The sequence below is a fragment of the Otolemur garnettii genome, unplaced genomic scaffold, assembly GCF_000181295.1.
Source record: "Otolemur garnettii isolate 467f Iridium unplaced genomic scaffold, OtoGar3 scaffold00165, whole genome shotgun sequence".
NCBI classification, from domain to species: domain Eukaryota; kingdom Metazoa; phylum Chordata; class Mammalia; order Primates; family Galagidae; genus Otolemur; species Otolemur garnettii.
The window spans coordinates 3,308,940-3,325,589 of NW_003852560.1; the positions used below are offsets into that span (position 1 = coordinate 3,308,940).

The window sequence follows — 16,650 nt, forward strand, 5'->3', positions numbered from 1 at the left end:
AGAAAACTCAGTCTCTGCCCTCAAGAGGGAAACTGAGTAAGGAAGAGGTGATTTCAGCCCAATGTGGCAAATTCTGTGAGTCAATAGACAGGACGCGACAACTCAGTGGCAGGGACCTAAAGGAGGGAGAGGATACTAGGAAGTCATGTCCCAGCTTTGGGCAGCGTCCAGCATTTCCTCAATGTCATTGGTTACCAGGTGGCCCAGTTTCCTGAGGAAGGCACATCTTTATGGGTTCTCTTCTACTGGCTGATAGATCAGAGTTACCCGATTATACATCCTGGGTGCTTTGGCTAAGATTTTTAGTCAACTCAGGAGAATTTTTCAAATAATAAATATCAGCCTCATACAATCAAAAGTGCCTTAGGGACATGGGCGGGAGACCACAGAAGCCAGTTCTCATGTTCTCACCTCCCCTGTGAGGAACGTATCCATCTACCCCTAATTGTTTTAGGGGTGCCTCTATAACTTGGCCTGACGCTCTGACCTAAAGAAAATGAAAGTAAATTGTAGTTTTTAAGGAGAAAAAAAATGTGGACAATTAGCAAATAAGAAACTCTAATATCTTTATGAAAAATATGCCTGAAACATAGGGAAATGATGATAGTTAAAAATAACTAGAGGTGGGCGATGCCTGTGGCTCAAAGGAGTAGGGCACCAGCTCCATATGCCAGAGGTGGAGGGTTCAAACCCAGGCCCGGCCAAATACTGCAAAAAACAAAAACAAAACAAAAAAACTCACAGAGTTGTCAACAAACCAGAAAAAAATACCAAAAAAATAACTAGAGGAGGTAGAACTAGTTTGGGGAATTCCCGTCCCAGTGCACATTTCAGCCTAGACCCTATAAGAGAGCCCAGTAAGACAATCAAAGCAACTAAAATAGTCTTAGAATTCATCAAAAGGCTGCTGTGGGAGGATGTCCTCTTGGGACCAAGGAAAGGTTCTAATCAACTTTTCTCAGGAATCAAGTTTAAATCCTTCTGGAATTTCGAGCCAGACTCCAACTGTACAGTGCCTTCTTATGAAAGCTTAGAATGAGTGGAGAAGGTCACAGGGGCCCTGAAGGCCTTGACTCTCCCCCAGCGCTGTTGACTGAGCACTTACCTCTTGGCGAAGCACTGGGCCAGACGCTTGGCATAGAATCTCTCACTTAACCCTTAAGAACACGACTGTCAGGAGATGGTATTGTCATTACTGAATGGAACTGGGATCCGCTACCCTGGCACAGCAAAGCTTAACATGGAAGCCAAGAGCTGAGTAGGAGGAAGAGGCATCTTCACTGTGGGCACCAGGCAAGAAGAATGGGCAGCTGATGCTTAAGATACAACTCCCCAGTTTGAAGCCACTGGTAAAAGCAGGGGAACATTTCAACAGGCAGAATTGTAAATCAGTACATGGGGGTTATACATTGGCCTGAGCCCCAAACCTGGGATACTCTGAAGGGGGCGCATAGGTAGATTCAGAGATTCTTTGATTATTGGGATGGAATGTTAAGATGCGTGTGACACAAGAGAAAAATGTAATTAAACTCCGAGTGGGGGTAGAGGGGAGGAGGAGGGAAGTGGGGAGGAGGGAGGACGGGGGAGGTCTGGTGTGCTGTCACGGAACAGGCACGATGTAGGGGTCCAGGGCACACACACCAACTTGGACTCTACCTAACAAAGGCAAACAATCATCTGTACCCTCACATTAATCTAAAAATAATTAAAGAGATGTGTATGACAGGCCCCTGGGGACATTTATAGCAAATGATGGTAGGCTGAGTTTAACTCTTCCATTCCCTTTTATCTGCATTTTTAATCTGTTTCTGAAAAACAACTCAAGAACTTATGTTAAGATGCCATCTTTTAATTTCAGGGCTAGCCATGTGCCCAGAACCTCCCTGGAAAGGACTCAAGATCTCCCTTGATTTTCATGCTGGACCCCCCACTAACATACCGGGGAGGCCCCCAAGAGAGATCCCTGTCCCTGTATCTTTCCCATTTTACTGATGAGAAACAGAGATTCTGAGAGATAGTCATTTCCCCAGGTCCTCTATCTCATAGACAGCAGAGCTGACTCACCCCAATAGGCAGAACTCTGGAGAAAGGTCTTCGGAAGGCGATAAGCTAAGTGTTCTACTGAGCAAGCCTCCCCCCCTCCTCCCAGTTAAAAGGCACCACGTTTTTCCTGGGCTCTGAAATCTGCCTGGATTGTGACATTTAATCGGATGCACCTGTAGACTGTGCCCCACAGCAAATGCGGCTGAATGAATTACCCTTTCCCAAAGCGTCCCACCTGCCTGTCACAAAAACGCGCACCTGCAAACCCAGGCTGCCTCCTGTGTATAAAGGCATCGCCTGGCCCACACAGGCCCCTGACTCTCTGGAGAGGAGGTGGGGAGTCTGGGCTCCTGGTGGCACCATGTGGCTGCTGCGGGGCGTCTTGCTGTGTCTTTCTTTATCCCTGGCTTTGAGCCAGCATAAACCTGAGGCCCCAGATGATGCTGGCGTGCTCCACTGTGGGCCACGGAGCTTCCAGTTCACTGTAAGCCTTTCCCTCCAGGAGGAAGAGAGTCCCCCCGTGTTCGTAGCTTGGGGTAAGTTTGAAGACTCATGCTATGTCCCCTCTGCTTCCTCAAACCACTCTCTAACTCCCTGCCCTGACACTTTGCCCCTTCAATGGACCCCAACTGCAGAATGAACAGTCTGTATTTCTGAGATGAACTGGATTTTCCTCTTATTCCTACCGGCTGCTGCCCCTAAGAGTCTAATGGTGAGGCTGGCCGTCCTTTCCGAGGACTGGTGACATGGAGACTGACCCCTTGGCCTTTTACCTCTCCCCACCCTCCAGACAGCCAAGGACTACTGCACAGGCTCCAGAACGACTCTGACTGTGGCACCTGGGTCAGGGAGGGCCCAGGCAGCTCCGTGATGTTGGAGGCAACCTACAGCGGCTGCTATGCCACTGAGCAGGTGAGTAGGAGCCAGTGGTTAGGGACACCAGGTGAGACTCACTCGTGCCTCCGCCCAGGCTGACTGCCCAGGGCCTGTCTCCCCAGGACTCCCACTATGTCATGCCAATTGGACTGGAAAGAGGAGATGGGGCTGGACCTGAGATGGTTACAAAGCGTCATCTGCTCAAGTGTCCTGTGGATCTTCTAGGTAACAGCTGGAAGCTTTCAGGTTGGGGAGGGGGCAGAGCTGCCTGCAAGGTGCCTTTGTGCCCTCCTGCTGGCTCCAGAGTGACAGCCAACATTAATGAAGAAAGGATTTTTTCTTTTTCTCCTGACCTCCACAAGCAGTCCGTGGGTAACTACCAATTAAGAGATTACTCAAAGTTAGGGCACTGTGGGAAGGGCTTTGCAGTTACCTCCCCTAATTGTAACTTAGTGCTGTGAACGCTATTGCTGCCCCCGGCAGGGGGCTTGTCCATGTGCGCCTCAGTGGAGGGGCAGAGCTAGGAGTCACGCAGGAACTAGCCCCAAACCAGGAACTCCTCGCCCTCGGGAAGGGCAGGGAAGGGAATCAATACCAATGAGGGCACCTGGAAAATCCCTCTAAAAACTATTTGCTGAGTCTAGAACCCGAGTCTCTAAGCCCTCAGCTGGGGGCTGTGATTTCACTCGAGAATCAACAGGAAGAGGGACAGTCACTCAATTTCAGAAAGCCTTGTGATCTGAGAGCCCACCTCAGTGGGAACAGCTTTGAATTCATGATGTTTCTCACCTGCCTAACCTGTATGAACAGCAAGGCCAAGGAATGGCAGACCTCACCCTAGACACACTGAACCAGATTTACACTTCAAAAAGGCCCTGGGTAACTTCAATCTGCATCACAGCTTGAAGGACCTGTTACTTAGTGGAGCAAGTAGGTGCCCAAGTGCTTCTGCCAATCTTGAGTATTCCCTTTCAAAATGAACTAGCACCAGGGTACTCCTAAGAGCTGCCTTAACCTTGAGACTTGAGCTACAGTATTTAACATACACCATTCCAATCACTTACCCACTTATAGGAATCTAACGTTAATGACTTGTAACAAGGATCGAGACCAACCTCTCCACTACCTAACTGAGTTATTCTTCCTCCAACACCCAGCCCAGGATGCTCCCAGTGCTGACCAGTGTGACTCCATCCCAGTGGTGGACAGGCTTCCATGCACAACCTCACCCATCTCTCAAGGGGACTGCGAGGAGCTCGGCTGCTGTTACAGCTCCAAAGAGGCGAATTCCTGCTACTATGGAAACATGGGTAAGTTACCGACTCTCAGAAGCCAGCTGAGGAAGGATACTAATTACTTACAAAAGCCAGAGGGGGTGGAGAGAAGGGTTTGCTCAGAAGGGAAATATTGAGTGACCAACCAAGCAGATCTATTCATCTCCCAGAACACTTGGACCCTGAGCCATAGACCTTTCTACAGCCCTCCAATTTCTATTGTCCCAGAATCCACTGTAAAGCCAGTAACACTAAATGAACTCAAGAAGTTAGGTCTACGTGCCAAATACTTATTGATCAATAGAAACTCTTTCCCCAAGGGATAGCCACTTTGGCTGGACTGAGATTGTTTAATGAGCCTTCTCTCAAGATCACTACTTTCCACATGTCCCAAGTTATGCCCCAAGTTTCTCTAATGACAAAGTCACTCTCAAGGAGCATGTCCGTGTCACACTGAGATAAGAATTTTAACTGGTAAGCAAAACAAGGCAGGAGCTAGTATTACTATCTCATAAAGAAGCTAAAGCAGGGAGGTGAATGCCTTGTCTGAGGCCGTGTAAGTGGTGGTGGACTCAAAGCCAAGTGCTCATTCAGAGCCTTGGTGAGGTTGTGGACAGCTGAGCTTAGCACCAAGGCCATCAGCTGGCAATACCAACTTCCGAGGGTCCCTTCCAATACCAGAGGGAAGGGATCAAAAGTAAGACTCCTGATTGACTGGCTCCTTAAAAGAGAGATGACCTGCCTTCAGCACAGCCATTCTGGTGTTCCAGTGACCCTGCACTGCAGTCAAGAGGGCCACTTCTCCATCGCTGTGTCTCGGAATGTGACCTCGCCCCCGCTGCTCATGGGTTCTGTGCACTTGGCCTTTGGGAATGATAGTGGATGTAACCCTGTGGTGACAACACAGAACTTCGTCCTGTTCCGGATTCCCTTTACTTCTTGTGGTACTATAAGACAGGTGAGACTAATTGCCCTTGGGCTTGTTCTTGGCTCTAGAAGTCAGCGGGAATGCCCTGGTGACTAGTGGGGGAGAAGTGGAATATCTCAGCCACTAGTGAAGGATGCTCCGCACTATTGTGTGGTCAGGATAGTCTTTAGGGCCTCTCATCACTGAGAAAGCTGAAACTTCCTCTGGGTTTGCTAAGATCACAGCTGTGATCAACTAAGGGACTGTCATCTTAAGCTTAGAGAACAAGGAGCAGGTTCCTCTTATTGAAAACCCTCAGGGATGATTACTGGCCTTGCTGGTACAACCCAGCTGCCTCTTCCATTCCTTAGTTCTGACACGAGTCAAGTGATAACTTCCCAGGTTATGTTCTATTGCCTCTGTGCTCGGGGAGCAGTAAAACGTAATATGCAACAGGGGAGGACAGCTGAGTCTCTGACCAGGCTGGCAGGAATGACCAGCATTCCTCTTGACCCCCTCCTGCAGGTCACCAGAGACCAAGCAGTATATGAGAATGAACTGGTGGCAACCAGGAATGTAAAACATGGGAGTCGTGGCTCGATCACCCGTGATAGCATCTTGAGGTAAAATCCTAGCCTGACCCTGCTGAGTCAGAGTGACTTACCTTCTGTCATAAAGCAGGAGTTCCAAGATAAACCCTGAATCCACAGAATACTCAAGACTGGCAACCCTTTCTGCTGCCTTAGTTTGCTGATCTTGTAACCACTACCTAGAGGCAGCAATGCAGGTGCCCTTAACTTAATCGAAGCCCTAAGCTCCCTGGGATTTCTGCTATTCCACTCAATTGGGTTTGGTTTCTCATTTTGGTCTCCATCCTTCATGCTGCAGCTAAAAGGAAAAAAATCTCACATCGGCAGATCCCACACTTAAGTTTCTTGTTGACTTTAAGCTATGGAAGGACTAACATGAGCATAACCTTCGGGGCCCTCCAAGAAACAGTCCCTACGTCTCTCCAGCCTAAAGGCTTCCAACATTCTCAGCCTCTCACACTTTAACTGCAGACTAATCCTTCTGTCAAATGTTCAAGTCTTCAAGCTCTTTCTTAGCTCCATGCTTTTGTATCAGGTGTTGCTCCTACCTCAACAGTTGAGGAGAGGACTTGATAGGAAGAATGAAAACATTAGATAACTATTTCTCATAGTATCACATCTGACTCCTCTGCACATTAGATCCCTATTTCTCTAGTATCACGTCTATATTTCTCATGGTTCTTATCTTCAACTCAAACATGGGTCTTATTTACACTCCTATCTCTCCAACTATAACACAGTTGCACAAAGGCAAGAACCACATCTATCACATTGACAAATTCATCTGATACCTAACACTTACTGGCTCCGTGAGAGTTAAAATGAAAGGGGTATGTAACCAAGCCACCCAAGCTGGCTGGCTAAAGTCTTGTTTTTCTGCAGGCTCCGAGTCAGCTGCAGCTACTCTGTAAGCAGCAGTTCTCTCCCAGTTAATATCCAGGTCTTCACTCTTCCCCCTCCCCTTGCTGAGATCCAACTTGGACCCCTCACTTTGGAACTTCAGATTGCCAAAGGTAAGATACCCTTGGCTAGAGCATTTGGCCTGTGATCTAAATTGTCTTCCCTGGGGCATGAAGGACCCTGACTTGGCCATGAGACACTAGTACAGAGGCATTTATGTGGAAGAAAGTCATCAAATGACTGTTCTTACAATGCCAAGTCCTTATTTTGGTCTCTTGCAGATGGAAACTATAGCTCTTACTACACAGCTGGTGACTACCCAGTGGTGAAGGTGCTCCGGGACCCCATCTATGTGGATGTCTCCATCCTTCACAGAACAGACCCTTACCTAGGGCTGCTCCTACATCAGTGTTGGGCCACACCTGCCGCAAACCCCCTGAGTCAGCCACAGTGGCCTGTGCTGGTGAATGGGTAAGTGGTCCTTTCAGTTATCTGCCCTGAGTCTCTCAGAAGCCTGTCTCGATGGGGCAGTGCCTGTGGCTCAAAGGAGTAGGGTGCTGGCCCCATCTACTGGAGGTGGTAGATTCAAACCTAGCCTTGACCAAAAACTGCAAAAAAATTAAATTTAAAAATTTTTTTTATAAAAAGCCTGTCTTGACCTCTGGGTCTCTTGGCTTAGATGTCCCTACACTGGAGACAACTATCAGACCCAGCTGATTCCTGTCCAGAAGGCCTTGAATCTGCCATTTCCCTCCCACCACTGGCGCTTCAGCATCTTTACCTTCAGCTTTGTGGACCCTGCGATGGCAAAGCAAGCTCTCAGGGGACCGGTAGGACACTTCCTTCCCTGCTCCTCTCCTCAGCCCAGCTCTGAAACTTCCCAACTTAGAACTGTTCCCATGTCCTATCACTCCTCTCTAATGCTGGCAGCCCTTGATACCAATTATGAATAAGGTCTGTCAACTGGATTCTAGGTGATTAGGGCTACTGTGATGTGGATTTTCTGCTAACTTTCTGAACTTCTTGCTCGGGAGACAAAGCAGGCTTGAAGACTTACAAGGTGATGGTGCTACGACATGACTCAAATTCTGTTAACTCCCAGGTGTATCTGCACTGCAGTGCGTCCGTCTGCCAGCCTGCGGCGATGCCATCCTGTAGGGTGACCTGCCCTGTTGCTGATCGTGAGTAGCTACACTGTCTACACAAGACAACAGACTTGAATGAACTTTTGGGTCCTGTGTTTAACCTTCTTACCCTCTGGCCAAATCAACTGAAGACTCACCTAATAAAGCTTCTATAAGTGATACTATAATACAGAACAGAAGTAGCAAGCTTCTCAGAATCCCATGTCTTTAAAAACGTTTTAGTGCTTGTATTGTAGGATGACCATCACTAACAATGCATGGCCTCAAATAGAGAATATTGAATGTTTAACAAAATACCTTGATCCGATCTCTAAAGGACATCACTATCACAAATAGGTACGAGCATATGTCGAACATACTAAGGAGTGATAAATTCTCAGGTGACTTTTAACCTCTTTCCAAATTGATTAGACCAGGAAACCAAATCAGTCCCTCTTTTACATAAAGCACATCTGGCTAGTTTACAGATATAAATGTCTACAGCTGCTTGAAGATCTGGCAACATGGGCTAAGGCTCTCCAGAAGGAACAGTCCTGGGCTGAGTACAGTCTCTAGTTGCTTAGATGCTCCTAAGGGGTGGGTGTGTGTGGGTGGGGGGAGGGTGTATCCTACCTGGTCCACCAGCATCTCCCTATCTGGCCCCTGGATGAATTGGGATCTGTGACCCTTGAAGTCTTTTCTAACAAAACTCAGTTACTAAATGGTAGTCTACAAAACACAACATCAAATACTTTAACATCTGACTCCAATCACGTATATTATACCTACTCCTAATAAAGTAAACCACCTTAGATAGAGTCTTTCCAGGTCCTATAACTGGCAAATAGAGGTAGGATTAAAATGCTGTTCTGTTTGGCCAGTTGCCCCTCTATCATAGGGAAGGGTCTCTATTCTCAAAGTTCTCTCCCAAGGAAAGGATGGCAATTGGGGATAGGTTTTAACAGGACCTCTATACCCAGATCCCTGTGACACTGAGGTGTTAGGTACAAAGCACAGACTTATTCAAGTTTGTGCTAACTAAAGTGAGGCCTCCATAAAGTATGGAAAAACTTTCATAGCAAGTGACCTGGACTCATACCGTATCGCTCCTACCTCTGCCCCACGTGAACTAAAACTCAACAAATCACTAGCCCTCTTCTCTCCAACAGGAAGAATTGCTAACATCCATCTTCAGAACGGTGCTGCTAGTGTCTCCAGCAAGGGCCCCATGATTCTACTTCAAGCCACTAAGGACCCTTCTGAAAAGCTCCATAAATATTCAAGTGAGTAGGAGGAGGCCTAACTCCCGAGCCAAACCAAAGTTACTACTTCCTAGCCCTTACTAATCAATGTTTTCTTCAAATGAAACCTCTCCAGTGGAAGACTTGCCAGTCTCTCACTTTTTTTTTAAGCATATATTACTCTCTATATCTTTTAGGTATTCCTGAAGATTCACAAGCTCTGTGGGTGGCAGGCCTTTCTGGGACCTTAATCGCCGGAGTCTTGTTAGTAACCTACTTGGCTATTAGGAAACGGAGATGAGCAAATGTGTCAATAAACCGAGACTGCACTACTAGCCTGTGCCAAGCTTCTTTTTTTGAAATGTGAAAAGACACTCTAAAATTAGCCTATCTGCTCTTGGCATCTCACCTTTCAAGCTTGGGTTGGTATCTCTCCTGAGTATAAGAAAATTGATACAGTAACCACCTGACTTAGCAGAGGTTTTAAAAGCTCAAGAATATAGAACAAAAGCCCTCCACAGGATGAGGGCAACCTAATTAGGGTAGAACTGGTCTGACTTTGCAGCTCATGAATCTTATACCACTGTTTCTTGAATGCTAGTATGCATCAAGGTCACAGGAAGGCTGATAAATAGAATTCTGGGCCTACTGAGTTTGATTTGGCTGAGGCTTAGAACAAATCCACATTTCTACCCATTTCCCAGATACTGATATTCCTAGGCCAAGCATTAGACCTGAAAACCAAGGTGTGGAATAATGAGTAAAAGGTATCTGGTGAGTTGGTCACCTGGAGGCAGCTTGATCAGAGGCTACTTCGTGGAGTCAGACCACACTAATATAATGGTCTTTAAGACTGTATCTTCCTGTCTTTCCTACCAATCACTTCTCAAGGCAAATGTTCTACTCAAGGTACTTGAACTTGTAATAGTTATGAGGTCTCTGTAACTGCTGCTGTTGGTCATACTCTGCGGTACCCTCTAGTCTTCTTGCAGTGAAGCTCTGAAACAAATCCTGGTTCAAGTTTCCCTACTTAATCCCTCTTCAGGGAGTAGCTGCTAGGTTGACCTTCCAAAAGCCAACTGTAACACCTTTTACTTTGAACGTCTTTATGGTCAAGACAACACCACCTTAAACTGCTCCGCAAGGACATGAATGTTGCCCTTATTCAGAGGGGGATGCTGTGTGCTTGTCACAGGAAAAACCATCCTAGATGCTTGATATTTTAAACACCCAAGCCTCACGACAATCTGAACATTCATCTCCAATGTCTGGAACCTAGGACCGATTAAATAACTTATCAGGCCAATTAAAGGTAGAGCTAGAACTTGAACCTTAGTAGAGCTTCAAAACTTGTGCTCTTAACTCCAAGGTACAGAAACAGTTCTTCAGAGACCAGTTTCCAGTGGCAGGGACAGGTTCAGCTTGATGAAGGATATCTTAGCCCTGAGCACCTGGTTCTTGGATGCAGGGAGAATGGGGATCAAAGACCCCATTCTTGACAGGGGAGGGCACCCCCAGAAAAAGTGAAAATTAAAAAGCTGAAGGAGTCAGAACAAAGAAAAGTCAGCTAGATTGCCCGTAAGCTGGCCATTGCTTAATTTCTTACCTGAACAAGTTTCTGGCCTCTCCTGAAACTCTGGCCTATTGGGGATACAGCTTACACCAATACTCTGCTGAGTCTGTGAACACTTAGGAAGTAAATGGTCCCAAAAGAAATCATGACAAGACCTGGCATAGATACACCTTCTAGGTAGTTTCCTGCTCATTAGACAAAACAGATACCCATTGTGGAGATTTGCATTTGGTGGGGGCAGAGACCAAGGGAATAGCTCGAGCCCTGAGATCCAGGGAAAAGGGCTTGCACCCCTTATCACAGAGGAAAATCCTCCATGGTGGTGATGAGAGGAACAAGCCTCTCTCCCACGGATTCCTCAGAGGAGATTAACCCCAGGGGTGTTTTACTCCACAGTGAAGTAGCAGAGCTTAACACCTCCCTAGGGATCTGTGACTCCAGACAGGAGGCTTCCCCCACACAAGGCTCAAGTTTCAGATGCTCCAAAACTGCTCAAATCCTTAACTTTAATAACAATTGAAGCGGATAGCTCACTCAAGGAAACTGCGGGTGTCTTTGTGCCCTCCCTCAGCTCACCACCTGGGCAAAGGTTTCAAGAAAAGCTGTGAGGAACAAAGACTTGGGGCCACTCTCCAGAGCCCACAAACAGGCGGTGGTCCCCTGAGCTCCCGACTTAGAAAATTCTATTCTGTGTCTCGTGTCTCTTTGTCATCATTCCTAACTTTATATTTCTTCAGTTCCCTCGTCTTGCACACCTGGTCTTGTTAAAATTCTAGTTGCCCTAAATCCCTTGAAGGTAGGTGGGCATTGTTGGGGACAAGTCCTGTAATCCAGTGCATCGCTGTCTGTGCATGTGACAGGTAGCCACATCTGTCTTCAGATGTTGAGTCATAACTGCAGATCCTATCAGCCTGCACTCCATTCCCGCCTGCTCGCCAAAGATATAGAATCAACCGTTAGTCCATTAGTAGACTAAAGAAATGAAAAAATTGGGCGGCACCTGTGGCTCAAGGAGTGGGGCACCAGCCCCATGTACTGGGGGTGGCAGGTTCAAACCCCACCCCAGCCAAAACTGCAAAAAAAAAAAAAAATGTTATATCTACATACACACGGGGATACTACTCAGACTTGAAAGGAAATCCTGTTTTTATGACATGGCTGAACTTGAAGGCTCTTCAGTAAAATAACTCAGGCCCAGGAAACGTATCAAATGTGGACTCTTAAAAATTTAAACTTACAGAAGCAGAGGGTAGAAGAATACAAAAATCTCGGGGATAAATGCAAGAGAACTATTGTGTAACACAGCAACTCTAGCTAATAATTGCTAAGAGGAGATTTTAAGTGTTCTCATTACAAAATGGCAATTATGCAAGGTAATTCATGTTAATTATCTTGATTTAATCATTCCATTCCACATATTTTAAAATACATATGAAATAACTTTTTTTTTTTTTGGCTGGGGTGGGTTTGAACCCTCCACCTCCAGTATATGGGGCCGGCACCCTACTCCTTTGAGCCACAGGCACCGCCTACAAAATAACTTTTATTCATTAAAATAAAGCTGATAAAATATCCTATGGCTCGTAAAAGCTAAGATTGAGAAACAACATGTTTGGAGCCAAACTAAAGATGAAAATGCTTTGATCAACAAGTAAGGAATTCAAGAAGTGTTACAAGATTCCTTCATTTGGTCACTTTTCTGGCAGACAGTTTTATCCAGGGCGCACCTTGGAAGGCTAATCTAAGACAGCTGGCTGATGACTAGAAGGGACTCCTTATACTGGACAAAGTAAATTCTCTATAAGGAAATGAAATTGCTAATTCAGTTACTACTTAATTACTAAGCAATTAAAGAACCATATTCCAACAACCAGCATGAAACATGTTTATGTTGTCTGGAAATACATAAGAGTAAGAAACCAGAAACTGAAGCCACTTGGTGGAAACTTTATTCTAATAATGTCACACTCCGTGATAAGCCCTTTCACCCAGAATATGCAGACCGGAAGACCAACCACACACTATCGGAAAAGCACAGAATCTCTATGGACTCAACTTTCTCACCTCTAAAATTTCTAGCTTGCTGGCTCTAAACTTTTTGCTCTTCGACTATTTTTAATCCCCTTCAGTTATTTTCTGTTGGTCCTGGTTTGGAGATATCCCTTAAAAACTCTACTCCCCTGATTGCTGTTTTCATGCTGTGAGCTGGCAACCTGCTTTAGCGTCTTGTGCCCTGGCACATTTCTGCCTACTAAGAGTTAAATGCTAGCCACTGGTTAGTAAAAGTTTGTGCAAGCTTTACTGCCACATCTGCAGGCCAGAGGGAACAGAGGTCAGACAGCTGTGTCACTTACCTATCTCTCCCCACTTTTCCCAAGAAGAACTGCTTTTCCACTCTTATTAATGTGAAAAAGGACTGTGGACACTGCTATGGGGGAAAATCTCATCTTCCCCAACACCCCCAAGTATCTGATCAGGTGGCAAGAAATGGCCAAATCAAGTAAAGCCCCCCCCCCCATTTCAAGTCAAACGGGAGGGAAGGGAGGCATCAGAGGCCTGCTGGTAAAAGGAAGATGATGAACAGGCTCCAATCACAGTGCCTAAAATAAGTCACCTGTCAAATTTGTCTTAAATAATGAAATAAAGGGTTGGGCTAGAAAATTATTTTATATTTTCCAAGTGTTCTTATGTACTTGGTCAATTTATCTCAGGCCATTTGTGCTGCTGTGATAGAATATCAGAAACTGGGTTATTTGTAATGAACAGATTTGGAGGCTGAGAAGCCCAAGATCATGGGGCAGCACTGGGTGAGGCCCTTCTTACTGGGTCATCTCACTATAGAAGAGAAGAGGAAGGTAGGAAAAGTGGCTGAACTTGACCTTTATGAAGGCACCAGTCCTGCCCAGGAAGGTGGAGCCCTCATGGCCTAATCACCTCTCACTGGTCCCTCCTCTTACTACTGTCACAACGACAACTAAATCTCAGTGTGAGTTTTGGAGAGAGAAATAATCGAACCGTAGCACCCCCTCATCTGTATTTAAGCACAGCCCTCTCAGAATGTTAAATTTGTTTTAAATGCACCAAAAATACCTACAAGATTAGTTTCCCAAGAAAGCAGAAGATAAAGAACAGTCGGAGTGGCGATATCAAAGGATATAAAATTTCAGTTACGAAGAAGTTGGAGAAGTGTACAACATGGTGACTATTGTCAATAACAATGTATTCTTGAAAATTGCTAAGAGAATTTAAATGTTCTCACCACACACAAAAATGAGAGATGATGTTAATTAGCTTGTTTAGCTAGTACAGAAGGCATAATTCAAAGCATGTACAGAATCAGTACATACAATTTTTGTCAATGAAAAAATGTTTTATGTTAAGAAAACTGATGTTTCCAGTGGCCACCCTTCTGTCACAGAAAGTGGCCCTGAGACAGGTGAGGTGGGGCTGCTGGGTGAGCTGGGTGCCAATCACCCTTGTGGATGGCTGGGTCACCCAGATCTCACTGAAATCAGACTTTCCTCCTAAAAATGCCCATGTCCTTGTCTAGGGCAAAGGGCCTGGCACAGAGCAGGAGCTCAGAGAACATCCACTGAGTGAATCATACCAAACTATGACAGATTTTACCAGATTTAAAGGAGCCTAGAGAGTTCTCAGAGAATGCCTGGATTTCAACCAGAATACACTATTTCCCTAATCTAGCAACTTCTGGCCAGGGAAGCCTTTTAGGACCAGCAGACTCCTGCCTCTGTCAGTGACCCCCTCTTTTTCCCCTGACTCCTTGTGTCTCTGGGATGAGACCACAGGTTCACAGGAACCTAATGGCCTTTGCAACTTGTCTCTCCTCTTAAAGTACTTGACCACAATGAAAATAATGCAACACAGAATTATTACAAATTTAGTGGTGGCTATACCCTTCTCTTCAGAAACCCAGCTCTGTTACTAATGATTGTTTAAACAGCTTTATTGGGATATAACTCACCTCCCTTATCATGGACCCTTTTAGAGTACACAATTCAGTGGCTTTTGGTGGATTCACAGACCAAATGGTGGTTGCACAACCACTGGCACAGCAAAAAATCCCTATGCCCATGAGAAATCACCAGTCCCTCCACACCCCAGCCCCTGACAACCACTGATTGGTCTCTAGAGATTTGTCTTTTCTGGACATTTCATATGAATGAAGTCACATGACACATAGCTTTTTGCGATTGGCTCTTTTAACGTAACGTGGGCACGTTTCACCCACGCTGTAGCAATTCAGTACTTCACTCCTCTGTGTGGTTGGGTGATACTGTCCCTGGTTATTCATTCATTTACTGATGGATATTTGGGTGGTTTCCATCTATAGGCTATTGCGGCTAACGCAGCTATGAATATTCATATACATGTCTTTGTCTGAATACACATATATATATTTTTCCTCTTGGTAAATTCTGGATCACATGGTAGTTACATGTTTAACATTTTGAAGAGCTACACAAGTGTTGTCCAAAGTGGCTCCTCCACGTTACATCCCCACCAGTAATATATGAGGGTTCCAATTTCTCCACATCCTTGCCAACACTTATCTGTCTTTTGGCCTGAAGTTGCAGATTAATATTTATAATCATTTTTTAAGATATAAGACATGGCTCATGCTTGTAAGTAATCCTAGCACTCTGAGAGGCATGTGGATTGCTTGAGCTCCGGAGTTTGAGAACAGACTGAGCAAGAACAAGACCCTGTATATACTAATATTAAAAATATATACTAATACATATATATATAAATGTATATTAGTATTGTATATTATGATGCCATAATTGATGCCAATATTATGGCATCAATTGATGCCATAATATGATGCCAATATTATGATGTATATTATAATGCTAATATATAAAAAATATATACTAAAAGTATATATTAACAATAGAAAAACTAACTGGGTATAGTGGCACAGGCCTGTGGTCCCAGCTATTCGAGAGGCTAAGGCAAGAGTATCGCTCAAGCCCAGAAATTTGAGGTTGCTGTAAGCTATGATGCCACAGCACTCTATCCAGGGTGACAGAATGAGACTCTGACTCAAAAAAAAAAAAAGTCGTATATATTATGTACACATAATATGTATACATTATATCTGTACAGATATATACACGATAGAAAGAATATTATGTATGTATATATATATGAGAAAAAATATTATGTACACATATTGTGTACGTATATATGTACATATATACACAATAGAAATAGTGAAAAAAAATGTACATACACAATAGAAAGAGATAATCCTACCTCTAGCATGATCAAATTAAATGAAAAAAAACTTCAATCCATAAAAAAAAAGCACAAAATAACTCCTGTATTTCACTCCCAATCCCTCTCCCCCAAAGTAACTGTTGCCCACCACTTGTCAGTCCAGAAACAAGCATGGTGTGTGTGTACTGTTTAGATTACACTGAAGGGACAGCGTGTCCACATCTCCTGTCCCAGCTGTCACTGTCATTTTCTCTCTGTATGTATGGTAGGTATCTGTCTCTTGTCCAGGCCTGTAGTCCCTACAGATGGAGGACGTGTTCGCTGTGATGACAAGTGAGCCCTCGAGGACTCCTGAGCAGTGTCCCCATCCCTCTGCATCTTCTCAGAGGCCCCAGTGAAGTTCTCTGTACACAGAGAAAACCATTTTTATAAGGTGACATTGATTTGACTATGGTGGGAAGAAGTTGTCTCTGTCTCTGTGCGTGTGAGCTTTCTTGCTGAGCCCCCTGAAGTAAACCCTGGGGGTGGGGAGGGTCGAGCGCAGGGTAAAGAGTGTTTTACGTGCCTGCATGGTGTTCTGCATTTGACCATGAATCAGGCTCCAGGCTCTTGATAACCCTCTGCACCCCCTCCTCCTTGTGTCCTCCCAAAGGCTGCTCCCTGCCGGCATGCTGTTCCTGGCATTTGCTGTTGCCCAGGAAGCTATAGAGAGGTGATGGGAAGGCCTATAAATAAGTCCATTCGTAATGAGGGCCAGGGAAGCAGCTTTCTGTCAAGGTCACATCTAAATTCCGTGAGTCAACCCTTTTGCAATTACCATGTAGACAATCTTAATCTACTGGAGTGACTGTCGTGAGATGACACTGAAACCCTGAGAC

At 45.2% G+C, this 16,650-nt stretch overlaps 1 protein-coding gene across 1 annotated transcript; it reads left to right on the forward strand.

Moving 5' to 3' along the window:
* Positions 1-2,404: 2,404 nt before the first annotated feature.
* On the forward strand, positions 2,405-9,256 carry ZP4 (zona pellucida glycoprotein 4). Its single transcript, XM_003800089.1, has 12 exons — positions 2,405-2,579; positions 2,834-2,955; positions 3,042-3,144; positions 4,077-4,229; positions 4,964-5,151; positions 5,626-5,723; positions 6,573-6,703; positions 6,872-7,061; positions 7,270-7,420; positions 7,693-7,771; positions 8,884-8,997; positions 9,153-9,256. The coding sequence occupies exons 1-12, from the start codon at positions 2,405-2,407 to the stop codon at positions 9,254-9,256; spliced, it is 1,608 nt and encodes a 535-aa protein (XP_003800137.1).
* Positions 9,257-16,650: the final 7,394 nt, after the last annotated feature.

What these genes read in the sequence shown, in the direction of transcription:
- ZP4 (XM_003800089.1), top strand. Translation starts at nt 2,405, where the DNA reads ATGTGGCTGCTGCGGGGCGTCTTGCTGTGTCTTTCTTTATCCCTGGCT. An exon ending in GGAACTTCAGATTGCCAAAG is followed by an intron (nt 6,704 to 6,871) that starts GTAAGATACCCT and finishes GGTCTCTTGCAG; the next exon opens with ATGGAAACTATAGCTCTTAC. An exon ending in AGCAAGCTCTCAGGGGACCG is followed by an intron (nt 7,421 to 7,692) that starts GTAGGACACTTC and finishes GTTAACTCCCAG; the next exon opens with GTGTATCTGCACTGCAGTGC.